At 37.9% G+C, this 21,011-nt stretch overlaps 1 protein-coding gene across 1 annotated transcript in view; it reads left to right on the top strand.

The window, feature by feature from the left end:
• Window positions 1-768: 768 nt before the first annotated feature.
• Window positions 769-21,011, top strand: part of LOC112529095 (BEACH domain-containing protein C2) — a 37,193-nt gene continuing 16,950 nt past the window's right edge. Inside the window, exons 1-16 of the mRNA XM_025140171.1 lie at window positions 769-2,659; window positions 3,870-4,654; window positions 5,833-6,516; window positions 8,320-8,454; window positions 8,894-8,998; window positions 9,397-9,510; window positions 11,689-11,765; window positions 12,144-12,225; window positions 13,121-13,432; window positions 13,567-14,192; window positions 14,944-15,028; window positions 15,217-15,411; window positions 17,331-17,885; window positions 17,967-18,110; window positions 18,453-18,929; window positions 20,116-20,234. Coding sequence (XP_024995939.1) covers window positions 769-2,659; window positions 3,870-4,654; window positions 5,833-6,516; window positions 8,320-8,454; window positions 8,894-8,998; window positions 9,397-9,510; window positions 11,689-11,765; window positions 12,144-12,225; window positions 13,121-13,432; window positions 13,567-14,192; window positions 14,944-15,028; window positions 15,217-15,411; window positions 17,331-17,885; window positions 17,967-18,110; window positions 18,453-18,929; window positions 20,116-20,234 — 6,386 coding nt within the window. The remainder of the gene's footprint in view (window positions 2,660-3,869; window positions 4,655-5,832; window positions 6,517-8,319; window positions 8,455-8,893; window positions 8,999-9,396; window positions 9,511-11,688; window positions 11,766-12,143; window positions 12,226-13,120; window positions 13,433-13,566; window positions 14,193-14,943; window positions 15,029-15,216; window positions 15,412-17,330; window positions 17,886-17,966; window positions 18,111-18,452; window positions 18,930-20,115; window positions 20,235-21,011) is intronic.

Genomic DNA, 21,011 nt, shown 5'->3' with positions numbered 1-21,011 from the left:
GTTGACAACGCTCTAAATTCGGTCATATGAACATCAAGATCATGATTCCCAATACATTTGCCTTCATTCATCGTTCTTCATGTCAATTTCATCAACTGGGATTTTGAAAAACGAAAAACCCACAAAAGATTACGATTTGAAATCATCGTTGGATACCAAACACCGTATGGATCCATGATGATACGAAGAAGATGGAGTTTATAGTTGAACATTGATATTTATCTCACTTCAAAAGCGGTGATGATCAGCATTCAATAAACGACGATTAGGTAATGTTGTAATTTTTCTACTATTTTGTTTATGTATAATAAATTTGGGAAATTAAAGAAAACCCTAATTCTATGCTTGTTACATGGGCATTGTGCGCAATGGATGGGGATTTTTGAAATTCTTCTATGATATTGATTCTATTTAGGGTTTGTAAGATGAGAATTAAGTTATGGCTTTTGAACGTGCTAATTTGTATTACAATTTGATTGCTAATCTTTGGATTACTGCAAATGGTATGGGATTGTTTGGAATTTGTACAATTTTAAGTAGTTCCTTACTCTCCTTAAATTGCTGAAGTGAGCTTCACTTGTAAAGTTCATCGTTCTAAGCAATTTCTTATATTCATGTTATAATATTTTAATCTTGTGTGTGCTTGATTGAGTGTGGTTTCTAATTGATCTCGTTAGGTGATTGTGATTGACCCTTTATCCAATATGATATCTTTCAGGTGACTGTATAAATATCTGTTGCTTAATAACTAGTTGAAGTGTATATATCATGGATGACGAAAAAGAACGGACAGAAACATCTGGTTCAAAACGTGTTAATAACAGTAACGTTAACAAAGACAGTAACACACATTTGAGTAAGGATGTGGATGCTATGTTGGAGCAGGCATGTTTAGATAGAGATAAAGATTTGGATAAGTTAATGAACCCATATGGTGATGATACGGATGCCTTTGGATTTCCGGTCACAAATGGTGCAGTTGAATTTGAGTCTTCATTAGCTGCTGCTCAAGTAAATCATGATCATATCTCAGGCCATGGGCCAATGGAGGTTCGTTCGCCTTATAGTTATCTCACTGCACACTCACCTTTTGTTAGTTCATCTCCAAGGACTCCAAGGACCCCGAGGACCCCAAGAACCCCTTGGACCCCAAAGCCTAAGCGAATATGCGATGCACAAGATAAGAATGCAGAAATCATTCGTTTAGTGGATTCTGCAATCATGGGACAGCCTGAAAGTATGGGAACTATGAAGGATATTGTGAGTGGTGTAGAGAATTGTGGAGAAGGTTTCGATACGGATACTGTTGCTTTCTTGGTAGTTGATACACTTCTTACCACTATGGGGGGAGTTGACTATTTTGAAGAAGATGAGGATAATAATCCGCCTAGTGTGATGAGAAATTCCAGGGCTGCTGTAATATCAGGTGAGCTTATTCCTTGGCTTCCTTGGTTAACAGACAGTGTTGGTTTCATGTCCCCTAGGACTCGACTGGTTCGTGGATTGCGTACTATACTGCGAGCATGTACAAGGAACAGAGCTATGTGCAGTTCAGCAGGTTTGACAGGGGTTCTTTTGCAGACAGCCGAGAAGATATTTCTTGATGATGCTGGTTCAGCCAAGCAATTGAGGTGGAATGGATCTCCATTATGTTCCTGCCTCCAATATTTAGCTGGACATTCTCTCAGCGTAACTGATCTCAACATGTGGTTTCAGCTAGTTAGAAGAACAATTGACACTTCATGGGCTCCTCGTTTAATGATCTCTTTGGAGAAGGCCCTGAGTGGCAAGGAGGCAAGGGGCCCACAGGCTTCATTTGAGTTCGACGGTGAAAGCTCTGGTTTACTTGGTCCAGGAGAGGGTCGTTGGCCGTTCCCGAATGGGTTTGCTTTTGCAACATGGATCTTTGTTGAGTCGTTTGCCGACACTTTGTATACAGCAACTGCTGCTGCAACAGTAGCGGCAGAAGCAGAAGCTAAATCAGGAAAGTTTTCAGCTATGTCCGCGGCTGCTGCCGCTAGCGCACTTGCAGATGAAGGCAAGGCGAATATGCCCCGGCTCTTTAGCTTCATATCGGCTGATAATCAGGGTATAGAGGCGTATTTTCATGCACAATTTTTGGTTGTTGAAAGTGGTAGCGGAAAGGGGAAGAAGAATTCCGTGCATTTTAGTCATGCATTTAAGCCAAAATGTTGGTATTTTGTTGGTGTGGAGAACACTTCCAAACAAGGCGCACATGGTGAAGTGAGATTGTATATTGATGGAAAATTGCACGAAAGTCATCCTTTTGATCTCCCTCGAATCTCCAAGCCACTTTCATTTTGTTGCATTGGAACGAATCCTCCACCAACCATGGCTAGTTTTCATCAAAATTCTCGTCAATGCCCTTTGTTTGCTGAGATGGGACCTATATATATCTTTAAAGAACCAATCGGTCCAGAGATGATTGCTAGGTTGGCTTCTAGGGGGGCGGATTCAATTCCCTCATTTGGTAATGCTGCAGGGTTGCTGTGGTTGGCAACTAATGCTCACGTGCAAAATATTGAAGAGGAAAGTGCTCGTCTGGATGCAGACATAGGAGGATACCTGCACCTTCTATATCATCCTAGTTTACTAAACGGCCGTCACTGTCCAGATGCTTCTCCTTCCGGTCCTTCAGGTTTTGTTCATTTGTATTATTCTCATGTACTGTTAAATGATATATTCAAAACTTTTTCCTGCTATACCTTTTCCCTAAGATTTCCAATTTATACTGCTTATAGATGTCCTCGGTGACCTCTTTAGCCTTCATACAAGTTGTCTTTTAAATTCTTTCTTCTTCTTTTTGGGTAAATAAGCATTTGAAGACGGTGACAAGAGTAAATGAACTTTCTTTTATCTTCATCTTCTTAGAATTAATTGTTTCTAAAATTGCTATAACCTTCTTAATTGTTAGTAAAGTTGGGGTGCACCTTTCCTATTACAAATTCACATGTGTGCCAGAGATTATAATTGAAATATCTCCTATATATTTATGAAGAGGGAGGTTTATAGGGGCAAACCCCCAAAAAATGGAAAACTGAGGAACACATTGGTAACCGTTCATTTGTACGATATGGACATGTGCATACAAGTAATTGAAGTTGTTTCTTGGTTTCTATGTACGTATGCATGTCATGCACATGTGCATATTTGGACAAATTCCTTATAAATTACTTGTATGAACATGTGCATACTGTCTAGATGAATGGTTACTAGGGTATTCCTCAGTTTTTCACCTTTATGTGGTTTTCCCTTGAACCTAACCCTCTTTATGAAATACCATATAGCCCCCGTGTCCCATGAAAACTACAGGAATTGCCTTTCTGGAAAGTGCCCTTGTTAAATTACCTAACTGATCCACAGGATATTCGTCTTATTTGAGGGTGTTATTAAAAATATGCGAACACTTCTCTTGAACTATGGCTGTAGCAATTATGAGACGGAAGGAGTATTTCTTTTCAAAGGCCTCGATTCTTGTTCAAGAAATATTTACAAGTAGCTGAGATGTGGGTAGCTTTGTATCTGGTGCCTTAAACAGTTGGGGCTGTTTGGTTGGTTTTCCATTAAGTCCAAATGGATAAAACTGTATGTGTGGATTAATCTGTCTGAATAGATCAGGAAGGGTATTTTTGTAGATGGAATGAGTATGTTTCTTTGATTGGGAAGGACAGGTTTGGAAAAAAGCTTGCCTTTCCGCATAAAGCTTCTCCTAGAAGCTTACTGAATAAGTTACTTTCTATATCATTAAGCTACTACCAAACAGTCATGCATAGCTGACCGGATAAGCTGAATCCCATTAAGCTCATTAAGCTGCTAACAAAACACGCCCTTACTCGTTTATGTTTCAGGATTGCTTCAAAGACCTGCTGAGGTTCTTGGGCATGTACCTGTAGCTACAAGGATGCGGCCCGCGGAAGCTTTGTGGGCGTTGGCATACGGAGGTCCAATGTCTTTACTTCCATTTGTAGTAAGCAAGGTTGACCATGATACCTTGGAACCGGAACAAGGCAATCTTAATTTGTGTCTGGCCACAGTTTCTCTTGCCGCTCCAATATTCAGGATCATATCAGTGGCAATCCAACACCTTGGGAACAGCAATGAGTTGTGCCGTGCAAGAGGGCCGGAGGTTTTGTCGAAAATATTAACCCATCTTCTGAAAACTTTATCGTCACCTGATGTTGCCAAGCATACAGTGGCGGATGAGGAAATTGTGGCAGCGGTTGTCAGTTTATGTCAATCTCAGAAGAACAATTGTACACTTAAAATGCAACTTTTCAGTACGTTGTTGCTGGATCTGAAAATTTGGAGCTTATGTAGCTATGGGATACAGAAGAAGCTTTTATCGTCTCTAGCAGATATGGTTTTCACAGAGTCATCTGTACTGCGTGATGCAAAAGCTATCCAAACCCTTCTTGATGGCTGCAGGAGATGTTATTGGACTATTCGTGAAAAAGATTCGATGAATTCATTTTCTTTGAACGGATCACCACGTCCGGTTGGGGAAGTGAACGCTCTAGTTGATGAGCTTCTAGTAGTTATTGAACTTCTTCTGGTGGAAGCTCCTCCTCCAATGGCTGTGAATGATATTCGCTGTTTGCTTGGCTTCTTGGTTGATTGTCCACAACCAAATCAGGTAAGTGGCATACTATGCAATAAATTTGGAAAAGAACATCTCTCTTCTTCTACTTGTTTCCATTACTGTCACCATCATCATCACTTATTTTCCCGTACTTACATGGGCTTTAGATTTCAAATTGGAATTTGTATCCAATAGAGGGAGGTTCAGGGGAAACCCCAAAAAATTGAAAAACTGAGGAACACCTTGGTAACAATTTATCTGGACGGTATGCACATGTGCATACAAGTGATTGATAAGCAATTTCTTGGTTTTTTTGCACGGGTGCATGTTATGCCCATGTGCATACCGGACAAATTGCTTATCAATTACCTGTATGCACATGTGCATACCGTCCAGATGAACAGTTACCAGGGTGTTCCTCAGTTTTTCATTTTTTTGCGGTTTTCCCCTGAACCTGATAAGTATCCAATATACCCCATAATGTAATATAATAACCTAACCACTAAATGGGTTATGATAACAGTATAATTTTCTGAAGATATGCTGAAAAGAACAAATACAAGAGTCTTACTACTATATATCGTTATTGTAAGACTGGAAAGAAATATTGTAAATAATAACTTTCTATATAGAAAACTATTTATGTTACATAATATTTTGCTAGTTTAAAAACCAAAAGGAGTAGGAATGGGCGCTATGAAGGGCTATATCTCAATTAGGGACTAACTAATGGTCAATATTTAAATTTCTAGAAATAAAAGGAAGATCCATTCTATCTTGGAAAGGCCACTAGGATATCTAATTTATTCTGCATAGGTTTCTACACCGAGCATAACTATCCCTACAATGGAAGATAGACGTAATTACGACTAGGCTTACAAACTAAAAGATAACTTTTATCTCTAACAGGGACACCAGGAATTTAAGTCGCGGCTGGTTATTTGATACCTCGTTGCTCATCCATTTTTTTGTATACCCTTCATATAAGTCCTTATAATAGACCTACTAGAGAATATCATACCTTAGCTTTGTATATTGTATGGGGTATGATTACAAAAACTTCTCCGGAAATTCCCTTGGTCATTTGTATTAAAATCAATGGGACTATTACTCACATTCTTATAGTGAATTGTTGTTCTTCAATATTGTTTTCAGTTTTATCTGTGCTTTTCTTATGACCTTGATTCTTGATTATTTTATTCGCGATACATTCTTAAGTTGTCTTCTTCCAGGTCGCGAGGGCATTGCACCTGATATATAGGCTGGTAGTACAACCAAATACTTCTAGAGCTCAGACTTTTGCAGAGGCATTCATATCATGTGGTGGTATAGAAACGCTTCTGGTTCTATTGCAGCGGGAGGCAAAAGCTGGAGATCTTGACTTGCAAGACCTTCAAGACATTGATGACGAAGCTCTATCGGTCTTAGGATCTAAAGCCGAAAGTGGTAGTGGGGTTCTGGAAAGTAATGTTGATGATGTTGGATCCTTGAATGGAAGTGAATGGTCAACTTATGAACCTCAGAGTCGTAATAGTTTCCTTCTTGCATGCACAAGCTCTAGTTTAGGAAGTAGAGCCTCGTATTCTGAGTCTCAACTCCTAAAAAATTTGGGTGGTATAAGATTCTCAATCAGCGCTGAGAATGCAAGAAACAATGTTTATAACATCGACAAAAGTGATGGCATTGTTGTTGCAATAGTTGGCCTCTTTGGGGCTTTAATTATCTTAGGGCATCTAAAATTTGGTTCTATTGCTCCTCCAGATCTTACAGGCAACCTTTATGGCTTGCTTGAGGGTGCAGGTAGTATGTTTGATGATAAAGTTTCTCTTCTACATTTTGCTTTGCAAAAGACTCTGCAAGCAGCACCGAACAGGCTTATGACTGGGAACGTCTACGCAGCTTTATTGGGTGCCTCGGTATGCTTACTATTCCTTGTACTGTTATATCCCAACTATTTTACCAATATTGCAGTTTATTTTTCACATTTTTGTTTCCATTTATAATAATTCTTCATTTGCATTTTCTTACTGATATTGCTTATTGTAGACTTTGGTATAGGACACATATACTGAATGTGTTTGCCATTTATTTTGGTGAAGTTTCATATGGTCGAAGTTGTTAAAGGCTCAAGGCGCACTTAAGTGCATTGGGGTCCTGGGGCCTAGGCACGAGGCGTGGGCCTTAGGAATGCGAGGCGGATCGTATCAAGATAGAAATATGTATACACACACAGTTACACACAACTCAGTTATGCAGCAAGTACGAGCCTCCAATGCAGCAACCAACGGTACTTTGATAGAGGCAGAAGGGATAAGGGTTTAAAGTGTGAGACGTGAAGGAGAAGTTTTAAGGTCCTGGTATCTATAGAGGAGGCTTGAAGTTCTAAGGACTGGGTATTTAATATTAGGGTTTGACTTATCTCATCTATATAGTAACTCTTTCTTTAAGAAGTCTAGGAGATGAGAAAATAAGAAAACTTATTTAATATTAGGGTTTGACTAGTGAGCAACTCTTTATGAGGGGCGCCTAGGCCCCCAAGGCGCAACACCTCAGTGAGCCCCCGTGAATATGCCTAGCCTCGACTTAAAAAAAGATCAAGGCCTTGAGCCTTATGGGCCTTAGAGCCTAGGCGCGCTTTTAACAACTATGCATATGGTTACTTCTTAATCGACCTCCAAAAACTGTTGAAGAGATAGTGGGATGCTGATAGTCATAGCCAACTTCCAGGACAATTGCTGCCAAATATTTTCTCTCATTTTGACTAAGATCAAAGATTCGTTGCTTCCAAATTACACGTCTTGTTTTCTCTTGTTACTAGTCATGTATGCAGTTTTTCATTTATGTGATAATAGTTGCGGAAAATGAGAATCAACATGGAAGGCCCGTCATACAATCTCAAACCCATTTGTTAGCCAAAATCTAAGCTTATGGGAAACGAGTTTATCAAAGTATATTAGGGTTTTTCTTTTTCTAAATACTTCCATAACTGATAAGGTACTATACATTTGTACATGTTGGGGTAATCTCCCCAATGGGTGAGTAATCCACATTCACCAAGCTGATACTCCCCCTCAAACCACAAATCTGCAAGCTTTTCCGCATTGAACCATTCTTACCCCTACAAGTCAAATAATGTAAGTTTGGTGAATGGGGATTTGAATATTCTATTATGCCAAGAACGGCTCTTTAATAAGTTACAAGATGACAAATTATTCAACTAAGAATGCATAAAAGGAGTGTTATTGTGCTGACTCAGATCCTAATTTTGAACTTAAGATAGTGCAAGAGGGGAAGGAAATGATTGGTGAGCTACTCTAACAAATACTTATTGTTATACTGTTTGTTCCCTGCAGCCACTTCATTTGTTCTCAAGAACCAAAATTTTCCAATTAAAGATCGAGATAGAAATCATCAAAGATGTTGTGCAGGGTTTAAAAGTCCTCTTGCTGGAGCTGTAACCGGAATTGAAATGATAATCAATTTATTGATCCATTCAGCATGAATCTAGAACTGAAAAAGTTTCTGTTTGATGCATGTTAAGTTTGTCACCAGTCATCAGTTAAACAAAACATTTGACCACATAGGCAACTTGCTGAGAATATTGGTTCCCTGTTGAAGCAGATTTTAATTCGATATCATCCATTAAGCATGAGATGACGTTTTTGTGTATTAAGAACCTTTTCCGTGTTTTCAGTATGATCTATTTTTTCCCTTTTCAGTTAAATACATCAACAACAGATGAGGAAATGAACTTCTATGATCCACGGCATCGCTTTGAGCATTTAGAGCTCTTGTTAGTTCTTTTGCGTTCACTGCCATATGCGACAAAGAGTTTTCAAACTCGAGCATTACAGGTACTACTTTCACTCCCTTCATTCAGGAGTATGGCATACTTTGTATTTTAGTTCTGGTTGCATGAAGTTATTGAAAGTGATGAAAATTGAATTTGCTTTCTTAACATAAAGGTTAAACAAATAGAAACTTGTAACAACATGCATATCATACCTTTTCATCACTCATTTAATTCATAGTCTCCTTTCAGCTTCTTTCTTAACTCTTTGCTTCTTCATAGTTTGTTTCCCTTTTCTTCTCTCACTCTTCTGTTCAGTGTCACATATTCTTATCCTGTCTCCTATTTATCAATTTTGTTTGATGTTCTTAGTGTTTCCACTAAATAATCTATTGATAGGAAGCAAATGATTTTGAATAACTTTGTCTTGATTACTGTTTCAGGTTTCTACCATCATCCATGATTTTTTTTCACCTTTATATATTTACTTCTTTTGATTTCAGGATCTTCTGATTTTGGCTTGCAGTCATCCAGAAAATAGAAGCAGACTCACAAAGATGGAGGAATGGCCAGATTGGCTCTTGGAAATTCTCATATCTAATCATGAGGTGATACCTTCTCCTCTTGAACTGAGCACAAAGCCTGTGCACAAAAGGGTGACTTTGGAAGATTAATCCTTCAGCACCTAATTTCAAACAATTCCCTTTTGGGATGTCGAAATAAATGCAACATTTTTCTTTTTGGCAAAGTTTCAATCCAAAGTTTCATCTTTGCCCATTAGTGTTCTTTTTCTTCTGAAATAGCAAATCACATCTTTGCCTCTTAGCTATCATCAGAAAATAGGTCCTCAAGATTCTTATATTTCATTCTTTCTGTGGGTTATTTTAGATATTTCACCAATAGTCTAACACTTCCATTAACCTTTATGCCTAGTCAGACATAGCATTTATTTTGGGATCGCGGGAGTTCCTCTTACATCCTTTAAATGTATTACTTATTCCTACAGATGGGTGCAATGAATGCTTCAATGTCTTCAAGCATAAGAGATGTTGAAGACCTTGTACACAATTTTCTTGTTATCATGTTAGAGCATTCAATGCGTGAGAAGGACGGATGGAAGGTTGTATTCCATTTACTCTCCTCCCCCATAAACTTTCTCATTATTTCTTCTGATGTAGCTAATCTTTATGCCTTTCATATACCTTATCCTTTCCATTTTTAGTATCACAAGAGTCCTGTCTTTGCCTATTAACTCTTAAACTTTTGGATTTTGCTGAACTGAAGCTTCCGAAGATTTGGGACTCCTAGTGTGTTGAATTATTCCCACTAGCTTGGACAAACAAAAACTATACGCACTAAAATCTTACAAGTAAACACTTTCAAGTGATCGATGACAGTGAGCAATGCTTCATCATCTATAAGTAACTAACGTTGTGTTCTCGAAACCTTTTTTACGAAGGAAGAAAAGGAAAGGGAGGGAAATGGGGGGAAGTAAAAAAACACGTGTTCTCTAAACTTCTTTTAGGAGAGAAAGGGAAGGAAACAAAAGGAAAATAATCACAAGTTCCCTCCCAAAACTTTCCTTCCACATGTGGAAGGAAAGGGAAGGAAAGGAAAGGAATTAAAACCCTTTAAAAAGATTATTTAAATTATAAAACTACCCAACTTTTTATTATAAAGAACATATTTTTAAAAGGTATTCTAGTTTAGTTTTATGTATTTTTTGGTATGCAAACCCAGAGGAAACTTTTTCATTGCTAGCTATAAATCACTACACCTTTCTCCATATATAGACAACTAATGTTGGTTTACTATGGATACAGTTTTTGAACATTGCTAGAAACAAGATGTGTAGATAAACAAATGTTTTGAATGAGCAAAACCGATTTACTACTGTTCATAAAACTAGATGCAAGTAATTTGCAAAAAATTACAAATCCAATTTTCGTATTTGGCTGCAAGAGTTTCAGTGGGTTGTCACCTTTTCCTTTTTGCAAATCAACCACTTAAGCTTGGTATTTCTCAATTCCTTTTATTAATCTGTTATTCAACATGTAAGTCTGGATGATGTTTAACTATCTTATAAGTTATAGTTCGGCTATGGTAATGTTCATACTTGTCCATATATGTTAGTTTTTTGGCCAACTGACTGACAATAGCTAGTTGGTTTATGAGCAGCCTCATGTTTTATGCTTTATTCGTGTAGTACTATCACTTTCAGAATATTAAAAGAAATGCAAAAATTATGTTAATATGTAAAGCAGCACAATTCACATAGATTAAAACTCACGTTCGCTGATAAATGCACTGGCTGATGTGTAAAGTGAAAAGGGAAGTTTGCTAATTGGATTGGTCTCAACTCCTAAGTGACCTTTGTAGAGTTTCATGCCTTTTGAAAGAAATCTTCTTCTCAGATAATACTAAATTGAATTTTAGGATAATTGTCACCGTGTACTAAGGTCCCGTTTGGTTTGCCGGATTGGATTGGATTTGGAGCGATTCGGATTTGAATTCCATTCCAATCCCATGTTTGGTTTGAAGGATTTCTCGGATTTGAAATCCCACAAACATAGGATTTTGTAATCCCACGGGGGTGGTTGGTATTTCACATGATTTTGTAGGATTTGTATGTAATAATGTTTTAAAATATGTTAAAAACAATTGTTTGTAATAATCAATTAATAAAAAGGTAATTTAATTATTTTTATAATTATTTATAATTTGTTTTTATGAATTATATATAAAGAATGGAATTCAATTCCGTTTCAAATCCTACAAACCAATTACACCAAAGATACGAAATCCTTCCAAGTCCAATTCCCTTCAATTCCAAATCCTTCCACGAAATCCAAATCTCTCAAATCCATTCCATCAAACCAAACGCCTCCTAAGAGTTTTGTTTCTGGTAGTATATGATATGGTTGCTATTTAAATTCAGTGTTTGAAGCAATGCTACCTTGAACAACACACTTTTTAGTTATGTCAATCTATTGGAAACTAGAGGATAATACATTCTATGAACTTTAGAATCAAGGGAATCAGCACATATGTTCATTATGTGGAGGTAATGCGTCATGCCTAAAATCACATATTGCAAACAGTGTCAACCTGGTTTGTTGCAGTTTATCTAACCATGCAACTTATTGATGAAATGTTGTTAAATTTTTTAAGCACAGGCTATTGATTTGCGCTAAAACATCATGTTTTTGTTTACTTTCATCATCTTTGATGCATCTGTGGGTCAATTTCAAGCATCATCAGTTCATTTATATTGTTTGGTCATACTTTCCCTTGACAGGATATTGAAGCTACAATTCATTGTGCAGAATGGCTTTCGATGATAGGGGGATCTAGCACGGGAGAGCAGCGGGCCAGGTACATTGTTCTCTAGAAAGGCATCGTGACTTGAATAATAAAGAGTATTATAACCCTACTCAGGTTTAGATTACTCGAGAATAGTTATGTCAGAAAAAGAAACAGTAAGATTTTAAAATGTGTACCAGAAGAAAATGGACCAACTCTTAAAAATGCAAAATTATCCTAGAAAGCATAGTGGCATAGGTGAAGCATATTGTGTTTCCATATCTAATACAATGATTATAATTTTTGGCATGATCCAAATCATAGTATCACAATCCATAATAGTCTCCTGGTAGAAACAAATTGTTTTCCTTGTTTAAGAGTTATTGTTTCTTCATCTTAATTATCTTTTCCAATTGTTGACCATGGTGGTGTTTGATTTTCTTTTGCTAGGCGTGAGAAATCATTGCCTATCTTTAAAAGAAGGCTTTTTGGTGAGTTGCTGGACTTCATTGCCAGAGAGCTGCGAGTTCAGGTGAATCTTCCAGTCCCCAGTCCTGGATTTTTTTACCATACTATTTAAGTTTCTACAGTTTTCCCCCTTTCTTTGCTTATGAACAATTGTGAGAGGTGACTGAACCTGCTGCTGATTGGACAAGACTTGAATGCAATACTAGGGGTGTATGCAGGTTGGGTTGGGCGGTTTACGGCTTTTTTACAAACCAACCCAATTATGGCGGTTTAGAAAATCTCAACCCAACTCAACCCTTTCAAAAGTATAACCCAACCCAACCCTTGCGGGTTGAGGCGGGTTAGTAGTTATTACATAAATTTGACGAATGAAATATTTCATGACTTAAGTTTATAGGTGCAAACTATAAAGTATCCTATCTAAAAAAGTTACAATAGGTTTATAGGATGCTTTTGGGCGTTTCAAACATAAACTCAACAAACATTAAATAAAATTTTACACGTTATTAATATGTGATAAACATTATTACTATATATAAAATAGACTAGTATATTATATATACATATAAATAGAACTTTATCGAAGTTATATATATATTAGCAGTGGGTTGGCAGGTTGGGTTGGGTTGAGCTAGGCCAACCCAATTTCAACCCTCCTAATTGGCGATTTGGCAGGTTGGCGTTTTAGCAGGTTGAGTTTAATTGGGTTGTTAGCATGGTGGGTTGGGAGGGTTGGGCAGTTTGTCGGTTTCTTGTACACCTTATGCTATACCATAGGTGGAGAGAGATCTTTGGTTGCTGACAAGTAACTACGTACATGCATGTGGCAAGAAGTTATCTTATTTTTCATCCTTATTTTTTGTTACCTCTTTATTTGTTTTGGAAAGAACTTTTGGCAAACACAGAAATACTGAGAACCACAGTATGCTACATGAAACGTCTTTTCTTTTTTGCTGCAGACTCAAGTAATTGCTGCAGCATCTGCTGGTGTTGCATCCTATGGATTACCACCTGAAATCTCTAAGGCAGAAATAGAGAATGCTGCCCAGCTTTCTGTGGCTTTGGTTGAGAACGGAATTGTGATGTTAATGCTTGTTGAAGATCATTTGCGCTTGCAAAGCAAACTATTTAGCTCTACCCGCACTCAAGCTGGTTCTGCTTCTCCTCTTTCAGCTGTCCTACATGTGGGTAACTCTACAAATCCCTCTGCAATCACAAAACCGTTGGAAGGAGGGGATTCATCTAAGGACTCTGAAGGACTTCCTTTTGATGTACGTTTTAAGTTGTTCCAGTGCATGCATCAAGAAACTCTCTATCATTGTTAACTTGTTCCTTTTGTCGAGCTGCCATAGTTAATATAATTCATTGCCTTTGAGTGATAAAGTTTTATTGTTATATTCATCAGGTTCTTGCTTCTATGGCTGATGGTAAGGGGGAAATTTCGGCATCCGTAATGGAACGTCTTACAGCTGCAGCGGCAGCTGAACCTTATGACTCTGTTTCTTGTGCTTTTGTGTCATATGGAAGTTGTGTGAAGGATTTAGCCGATGGATGGAAATATAGAAGCCGGCTGTGGTATGGGGTTGGTCAACCTTCAAATGCAGCTGACTTTGGTGGTGGTGGCAGTGGCTGGGACTCCTGGAAATCTTGTTTGGAGAAAGATTCGAATGGTAACTGGGTTGAAATTCCGTTAATAAAGAAATGTGTCTCCATGCTACAAGCTTTGTTGTTAGATGAATCTGGACTTAGTGGGGGGCTTGGTATCAGTGGAGGTACTGGTACAGGGATGGGAGGTATGGCGGCTCTTTATCAATTGTTAGATAGTGACCAACCCTTTTTATGCATGCTTCGTATGGCACTTCTTTCTCTGAGGGAAGATGATGATGGTGGAAATGGCATGCTTATGAAAAATGCTAATCTTGATGATGGGTTGGCTGAAAGATCACATGGAGAAGATGGAAGTGCTCCGTCATCCTTAGAAAGCAGTCCTTGGACATCAACGCAGCAGCCCCGTTCAGCATTATTATGGAGGTATACTTCCACTAACATTCTTCTTTTTCTGCTATTTGATCTGAAATCTCTTATCAGGATGGTGGAAAGTATGATATCTGGGTCGCTTTTTTAGTCTGCAAGATTGCAACTATTCACGGAAATGTTACTGAATCGTTATTGAGGAAGAACCCTTTCACATTTATCTCCACGAGGTGGGCTTGCAGGTCTAAAATCACAAAAAGGAAAAAATATTAGAAACCATATTCAGCGGTTACATAATGATACTACGAAAATAATGATTTTGTAACATCCAAGGCCAACCGTACCAGATATTGTCTGCTTTATCCGCACGCCTGGACTCACGGTTTTAAAACGAGTCTGGTAGAGGAGGTATCCAATCCCTTATAAGGCAACCTTAGTTCCTCTATCTAACCAATGTGGGATCTTACAGATTCCAAGCGCATGCCTAATATGGTATCAAAATAGATATGAGTAACTTTAGATCAGCATTATTAAATCTGAGACTGTTCTATCATTTTATTTCCTAGCAGCTATGGGGGTCTTGGTGTAAAGCTGGAGAAGGGGAGGGGGGGGGGTAATTGCATGGCAGTTTGGCACTTCATTCTTGTTGGAGTCCCATATCGGCTAGACTTGGACCATTTCTTCTGTATATCTGTTGGAACCTTTCCTTTCTCCTCAAGGGATCGTTTGGAGAATGATATGGGGGTTTCACATATTCTATCAATTATTATAACTAGGTGCAACTAACTTTTTCATCTATGATGAACAGTGTGCTTGCGCCTATCCTGAAGATGCCAGTTTCTGAGCCCAAGCGACAGAGAGTGTTGGTCGCGTCATGCGTTTTATATTCGGAGGTTTGTTTTAGACGGACTGACATTTTTTAAAAAACCCTTAAATATTTTACATGATATATTTCCCGGTATTATCTCTGCTATGCAACTACTTGTATTCTTGAAGCTGAGGTTTTCACTTGCTTCATGCTTAATGATTACTTCATTGAGAAAGTATTCTTGTTTAGTTATTTAACGTAAGGCATATGCAGGTGTGGCATGCTGTCAGCCAGGACAGAGCCCCTCTTCGGAAACAGTATCTAGAGGCTATTGTGCCACCACTTGTAGCTGTTCTAAGGAGGTGGCGCCCTCTTTTGGCCGGAATCTATGAATTTGCTACCCAAGATGGTTTAAATCCTCTTGCTGTTGATGACCCAGCCCTAGATGCTGATGCAACGCCTATAGAGGTTGAACTAGTTTCCTCTACTCTCCTCTCTTATTACTTCACTGGACTACGAGTTTCTATTATTTGTTCTTATGCTACTTTGAGTTGGGTTTTGTCATATTTATATCATGAAGTTTTTAACTACTTAGGACTTGAGAGCAACCCTAGTGCACCAACTTCCCCTGATGTTTTTGAGCATCACTTCCCGTTTTGCAAAAATATTAATCCTGCAACTTGAACCCATGACTGTCCTATCATAGTAACATTAGCAGTTGCTCCAATCAAGCTCCGTTCACTCTTCCCTTCCTCTTTATGTTGGTAGTTATTCATTACAAGGAAAACTAGTAAGTGGTTGTTGAAGCTGGGAGCATTCTACCATGATGTAAAATACCAATTAGTGACTTTGTGGGGGTATATATGATCTTTTGCTTTTGGTCTCTTAAAACCCAGCCAAACCAGGGTCCCCCCTCCGCTACTCTCCCTCTCTTTTGCCAATATTTTGTGTTTCTTGTGTTATGAAACTTAAATGTTCTATTTCTTGTACTTTCCTCTTGCCAATAGTAAAGAAAGGTTATTACTTTTGTTGGCTTTGCTTCAGTTTTAAAGCCTTATGTGCATGCATGTAATTAACAGCCTCACTGCCTTAGCTCCTTGGTGGGGGTACTAGTTTCTTAGCAAAATATAGACTTCAGCTTAGGGCCTGTTTGCTAGAAACTTAATGAGCTTAACGGGACTCGCATGTTATTCAGTCAGCTATACATGACTGTTTGGTAGTGGCTTAATGATATAGAAAGTGGCTTATTTAGTAAGCTTCTAGGGGGAGCTTTATGCAAAAAGCTAAATTTCTTCAAACCTGCCCCTTCCAATTAAAATCCATGCTCCTTCCATTTATGAAAACCCCCTTCCAAACAAAAACCTTTCCAATCTATACAGATAGATTAATCCACATAGACAACTTTATCCATACTGGAGCTAATGGAAAACCAACCAAACGGCCCCTTAGTTACCTTCACGATTTCATTAAATGCATGTTCCATGTTAGTGACGCGTAACTCTTCTCTACATGTCTTACCTTTCCGTTAGGTTCTTTGTTCATAATTGTTCACTTAATTTCTACCAAAGCATCACATCTGTCATCCATATTGGTATACCATAATCTTCTATTATTGGTGCTGCTTAAAGATTGTTGGATGCTACAAAAATCCTAATCCTAGTTCATTTTGGTTTCCCTTATAGTTTATCTTTATCCTTATGATATTATACTTGTTTATCTTATCATATTTCTGATGTATATACACAAAGGGAGTTTTGTCTATAATAATAAGAAACAATTATTCACTGAGGTCCCGTTTGGTTTGAAGGATGGGATTGGATTTGGAATTGAATTCCATTCCAATCTCATGTCTGGTCTGAAAGGATTTCCCGGATTTGAAATTCCGAGATTTCATTGAAAATCCCACAAACATAGGATTTTGAAATCCCACGAGGGTGGTTGGTATTTTACGGGATTTCGTAGGATTGTTATGTAATAATATTTAAAAATATGTTAAAACCTTTTTTTTGTAGTAATCAATTAATAAAAAGGTAATTTAATTATTTATGATTTGTTTTTATAAATTATTTATAAAGAATGGATTTCATCTTGATATCCGAATCATACGAACCAAACACACCGAAGATTCCAAATCCTTCCAAATCCAAATCCTTCTAATTCCAAATCCTTCCACGAAATCCAAATCCTCGGAACCATTCCATCAAACCAAACGCCTATATTTTATATAATGGCATCAGAGCCTGGTTATAAACTGTAAAACATCAGCTGAAAAAACAACTAGGATTGGGACTCTTTTACAATTTAGCGAAAAGATCTCTTCCCATGCCTCGCATTTTCTCTTTGGTCCTTATTGCCAAACATCTGACATGTCTAATTATTGCGACTAGAGTGCCCTTGCTATGATCACTCCTGCCTGGGCTGCTTCTTTTGCATCTCCACCTGCTGCAATGGCATTGGCCATGATTGCCGCAGGTGCTGCTGGAGCGGAGACCGCCACCCCTGCTCCTGCAATAAATGTTCATCTAAAGCGTGACTCTTCTACTTTGCATGAGAGAAAAACAGCTAAACTTCATACGTTTTCAAGCTTTCAAGAACCCTTAGCGGTACCCAAGAAATCATCAGCTGTTTTAAAGGACAAAGCTGCTGCAAGAGCAGCTGCTTTGGCTGCTGCTCGTGATATCGAACGAAATGCTAAAATTGGTTCTGGAAGAGGTTTAACGGCTGTGGCAATGGCTACATCTGGACAGCGTCGGAGTAAAAGCGATATGGAACGTGTAATGAGATGGAATGTTTCTGAAGCAATGGGAACTGCCTGGATGGAATGCTTGCAGTCGGTGGATACAAAATCTGTCTACGGGAAAGACTTCAACGCACTGTCGTATAAATTTGTTGCTCTCCTTGTTGGGAGTTTAGCTTTTGCTAGAAACATGCAACGATCAGAGGTATTGTTGTGCCTGTTCTTTCTTCCTTGTTTGTTTTCAAATTCAAATGGAAGTCCTAAATTCAATTTTTCATATTTTCAGGTCGATAGACATGCCCGAGTTGATTTTATTGCTCGGCATCGTCTATGTACTGGTATACGTGCCTGGCGGAAACTCATCCGTTATCTGATCGAGACTGAAAGTCGTTTTGGATTATTAACTGAAAATCTTTGCACTCCTGAACGAGTATGCTACTGTTCTTGACCATGTTCCCAGTCTTTTTGTGAATATAGGTTTTACGGGTCAGGTTCAGGGGAAAACGGCAAAAAAATGAAAACTGAGGAACACCCTGGTAACAGTTCATCTGGACAGTATGCACATGTTCATTCAAGTAATTTGTAAGCAATTTGTCCGGTATGCACACGTGCATAAAAACCAAGAAACAACTTCGGTTACTTGTATGCACATGTGCATACCGTCCAAATGAACGGTTACCAAGGTGTTCCTCAGCTTTTCATTTTTTTGGGGGGTTTTCCCTTTAGCCTCTCTCTAGGTTTTAAATATCTGAAAAAGAACTTTCAATGCTAGGTTTTCTGGAAGATAGAATGCTTGGAGAGCTCTACAAGGATGCGTAGATGTTTAAAGAGGGACTTTAAAGGATCAGATCATGCTGGTGCTGCTGCAAATTGTGAAGACCCTAAGGAGCTGGAACGTGATAAAGAGAATGCAACTTGTCCTTCTAATTCAATTTTGGCTACAGAAGCTATTTCGAGACTACTAGTAAACATGGAGGATGAGCAAGATGCAGTTGTTAACATAGAGGGAAACACGGATGAGATGTGGCTGTATGAGGATATTCAGACAAGGCCATCTGGGACTCCAGAGCAGCAGTTGCAGGTGCCAATGGATTCTACAGAACCTCAAGTTACGAATTACCAAGACTTAGGACAGAGTACATCAACAGCTGGCCCTGGATACAGTCCCGGTGAACATTATGAAATAATTATTCTTGAGCTTCCAGCATCGATGGTCCGACCACTAGAAGTTCGACAAGGAACATTTCAGGTAATGTTCAAGAATTTATGATATTTTTAACCATCCTCTGTCTTTGTTCCTAAATTATCTTTCACATTTAAATAGGTTTATATATAGAGAGAGGGAGGTTCAGGGGTAAACCCCCAAAAAATAAAAACTGAGGAACACCCTGGTAACCACTCATTTATGCACATGTGCATACAAGTAATTGAAGTTGTTTCTGGTTTTTATACAAATGTGCATGACATACCAGACAAATTGCTTACAAATTACTAGTATGCACATGTGCATACCGTCCATATGAACGTTTACCAGGGTGTTCCTCAGTTTTTTATTTTTTTTGCAGTTTTCCCTGTGAACCTGACCCTATATATTATAAGATCAGTTGGTCTTATATTAAGTGTTGCATCCGTTCCATCAAAATTGAAATTTTTAACTTGAAACATAGTTAAGAAAATTGACTTCTGACACATATCTATAATACTCATTCAATAAAGGGACATCAAAATTGAAATTTTTAACTTGAAACATAGTTAAGAAAATTGACTTCTGACACATATCTATAATACTCATTAAATAAAGGGAAAGTAGAGAAATTTTGTGGACCAAGATTAGTATAGTCTATTTGTTTGTAAAGTTGATGATGTCCGATACATTGTGTCAAATTGGGAACTTCTAAAAAGGAAATGCTGCAATTGGCAATAAGTAATATTAAATTGGAAACTTTCTGAAAAGGAAATGTCGTAATTTTATTGGACATCTCAAAAAAGAAACTCTTGGAATTTTCATGAGATGGAAGGACTACTAAATAAACTGAAACCAGCAGACAGTGTTACCTTTTAATCTGTAGCATTAAATTGAAAAAAGTACTTGACTTTTTGAATGACACTAGTTTTGAAGCATCCTTTTGAATGACACTAGTTTTGAAGCATCCTAAAAATGGAAAGTTGGATAATAATTGAGTATTGGTGGGAATTAATATGTGTATGTTTTGTACAATATTTTTCGTATATGATTAGTTAGCATTTAGGAGTTAGGACTCATGCACAAAATAGTTTTAGACGATTTCTAAAATGGAAAGAGGAGAACTTAGATCACTAACCTGTTACAGTTGATGGTTGATGCTATAAAAATATATTGCATCTTTCCTGTAATTACTTTTTTCAAATTATTTGATGTAGTCCTAATCGTATGTATGTGCATTGTTTCTTCCCAGATAACTACCAGGAGACTTAACTTTCTGGTTGATAAGTCTGAGGGAAAAGTCGAAGATAAAGTTGAAGATAAGGACCGGAGCTGGTTGATGTCTTCACTTCATCAATTACACAGCAGGAGGTCAGATAAATAGATTGCCGTTTTTCAAAGTTTAGAACTAACTCAGTTTGGATATGGCCATATAGTTTTTGTTCTAGGACCTTGTTTCCTACTAAATTTTTCTAAAGGGGAAGAGGCTTAGCTCAATAGTAAGGTCTACCATTGCCTAGATTTCCTACTAAGTTTTGTTTGAAGTACTTGTTCTCTATGGGATCTTCGGTGGTCAGACTAATGATGGAAGTAAGATCTATTCTCCGGTCTTATGAAAATTGAAACATGTGATTATGCACACAGTTTAAGTGTTTGGCTATTAGTTAAATGTCTAAAATACCCCAACAACAAAAAAGGAAAATCTTGTTGATCTAAATCAATATTAACAACATTTTCATAACAATGACAGGAAATTAGATAACTATGACCTACTTAAATAGGTTGAAAACCCTCCAAAAATGGAAATGCAGCAGTTTTTGTGGGACATCCCAAAATGGAAGGCATTGCAATTGCCATGGGATTCAGGGAGTATTAGGATTTCACTCCTAGTAGTCCATGCACTTCCTCTTTTGCTTATTCTCTCCATGAAAGCCCAAGATAAACTTGGTAATTATGTATATATATATCGATTACAATCAGGGATATATATAAGAGATATATTTACACTCTAGACCCTCTAATATAATTATATATATATATATATCACACTTAATTGTCTAATATTCCCCCGCAAGYTAAGGCCGGGGAGCGACCTGTAGCTTGGACCGTAATAGGAGAAACCGTTGTGAAGGTAGCGGCTTGGTAAAC

Source organism: Cynara cardunculus (assembly GCF_001531365.2).
Source record: "Cynara cardunculus var. scolymus isolate 2C chromosome LG 16, CcrdV1, whole genome shotgun sequence".
Lineage (NCBI taxonomy): Eukaryota > Viridiplantae > Streptophyta > Magnoliopsida > Asterales > Asteraceae > Cynara > Cynara cardunculus.
Note: the sequence above shows the minus strand (reverse complement) of the source record. Positions and strands in the feature narration are given on the sequence as shown.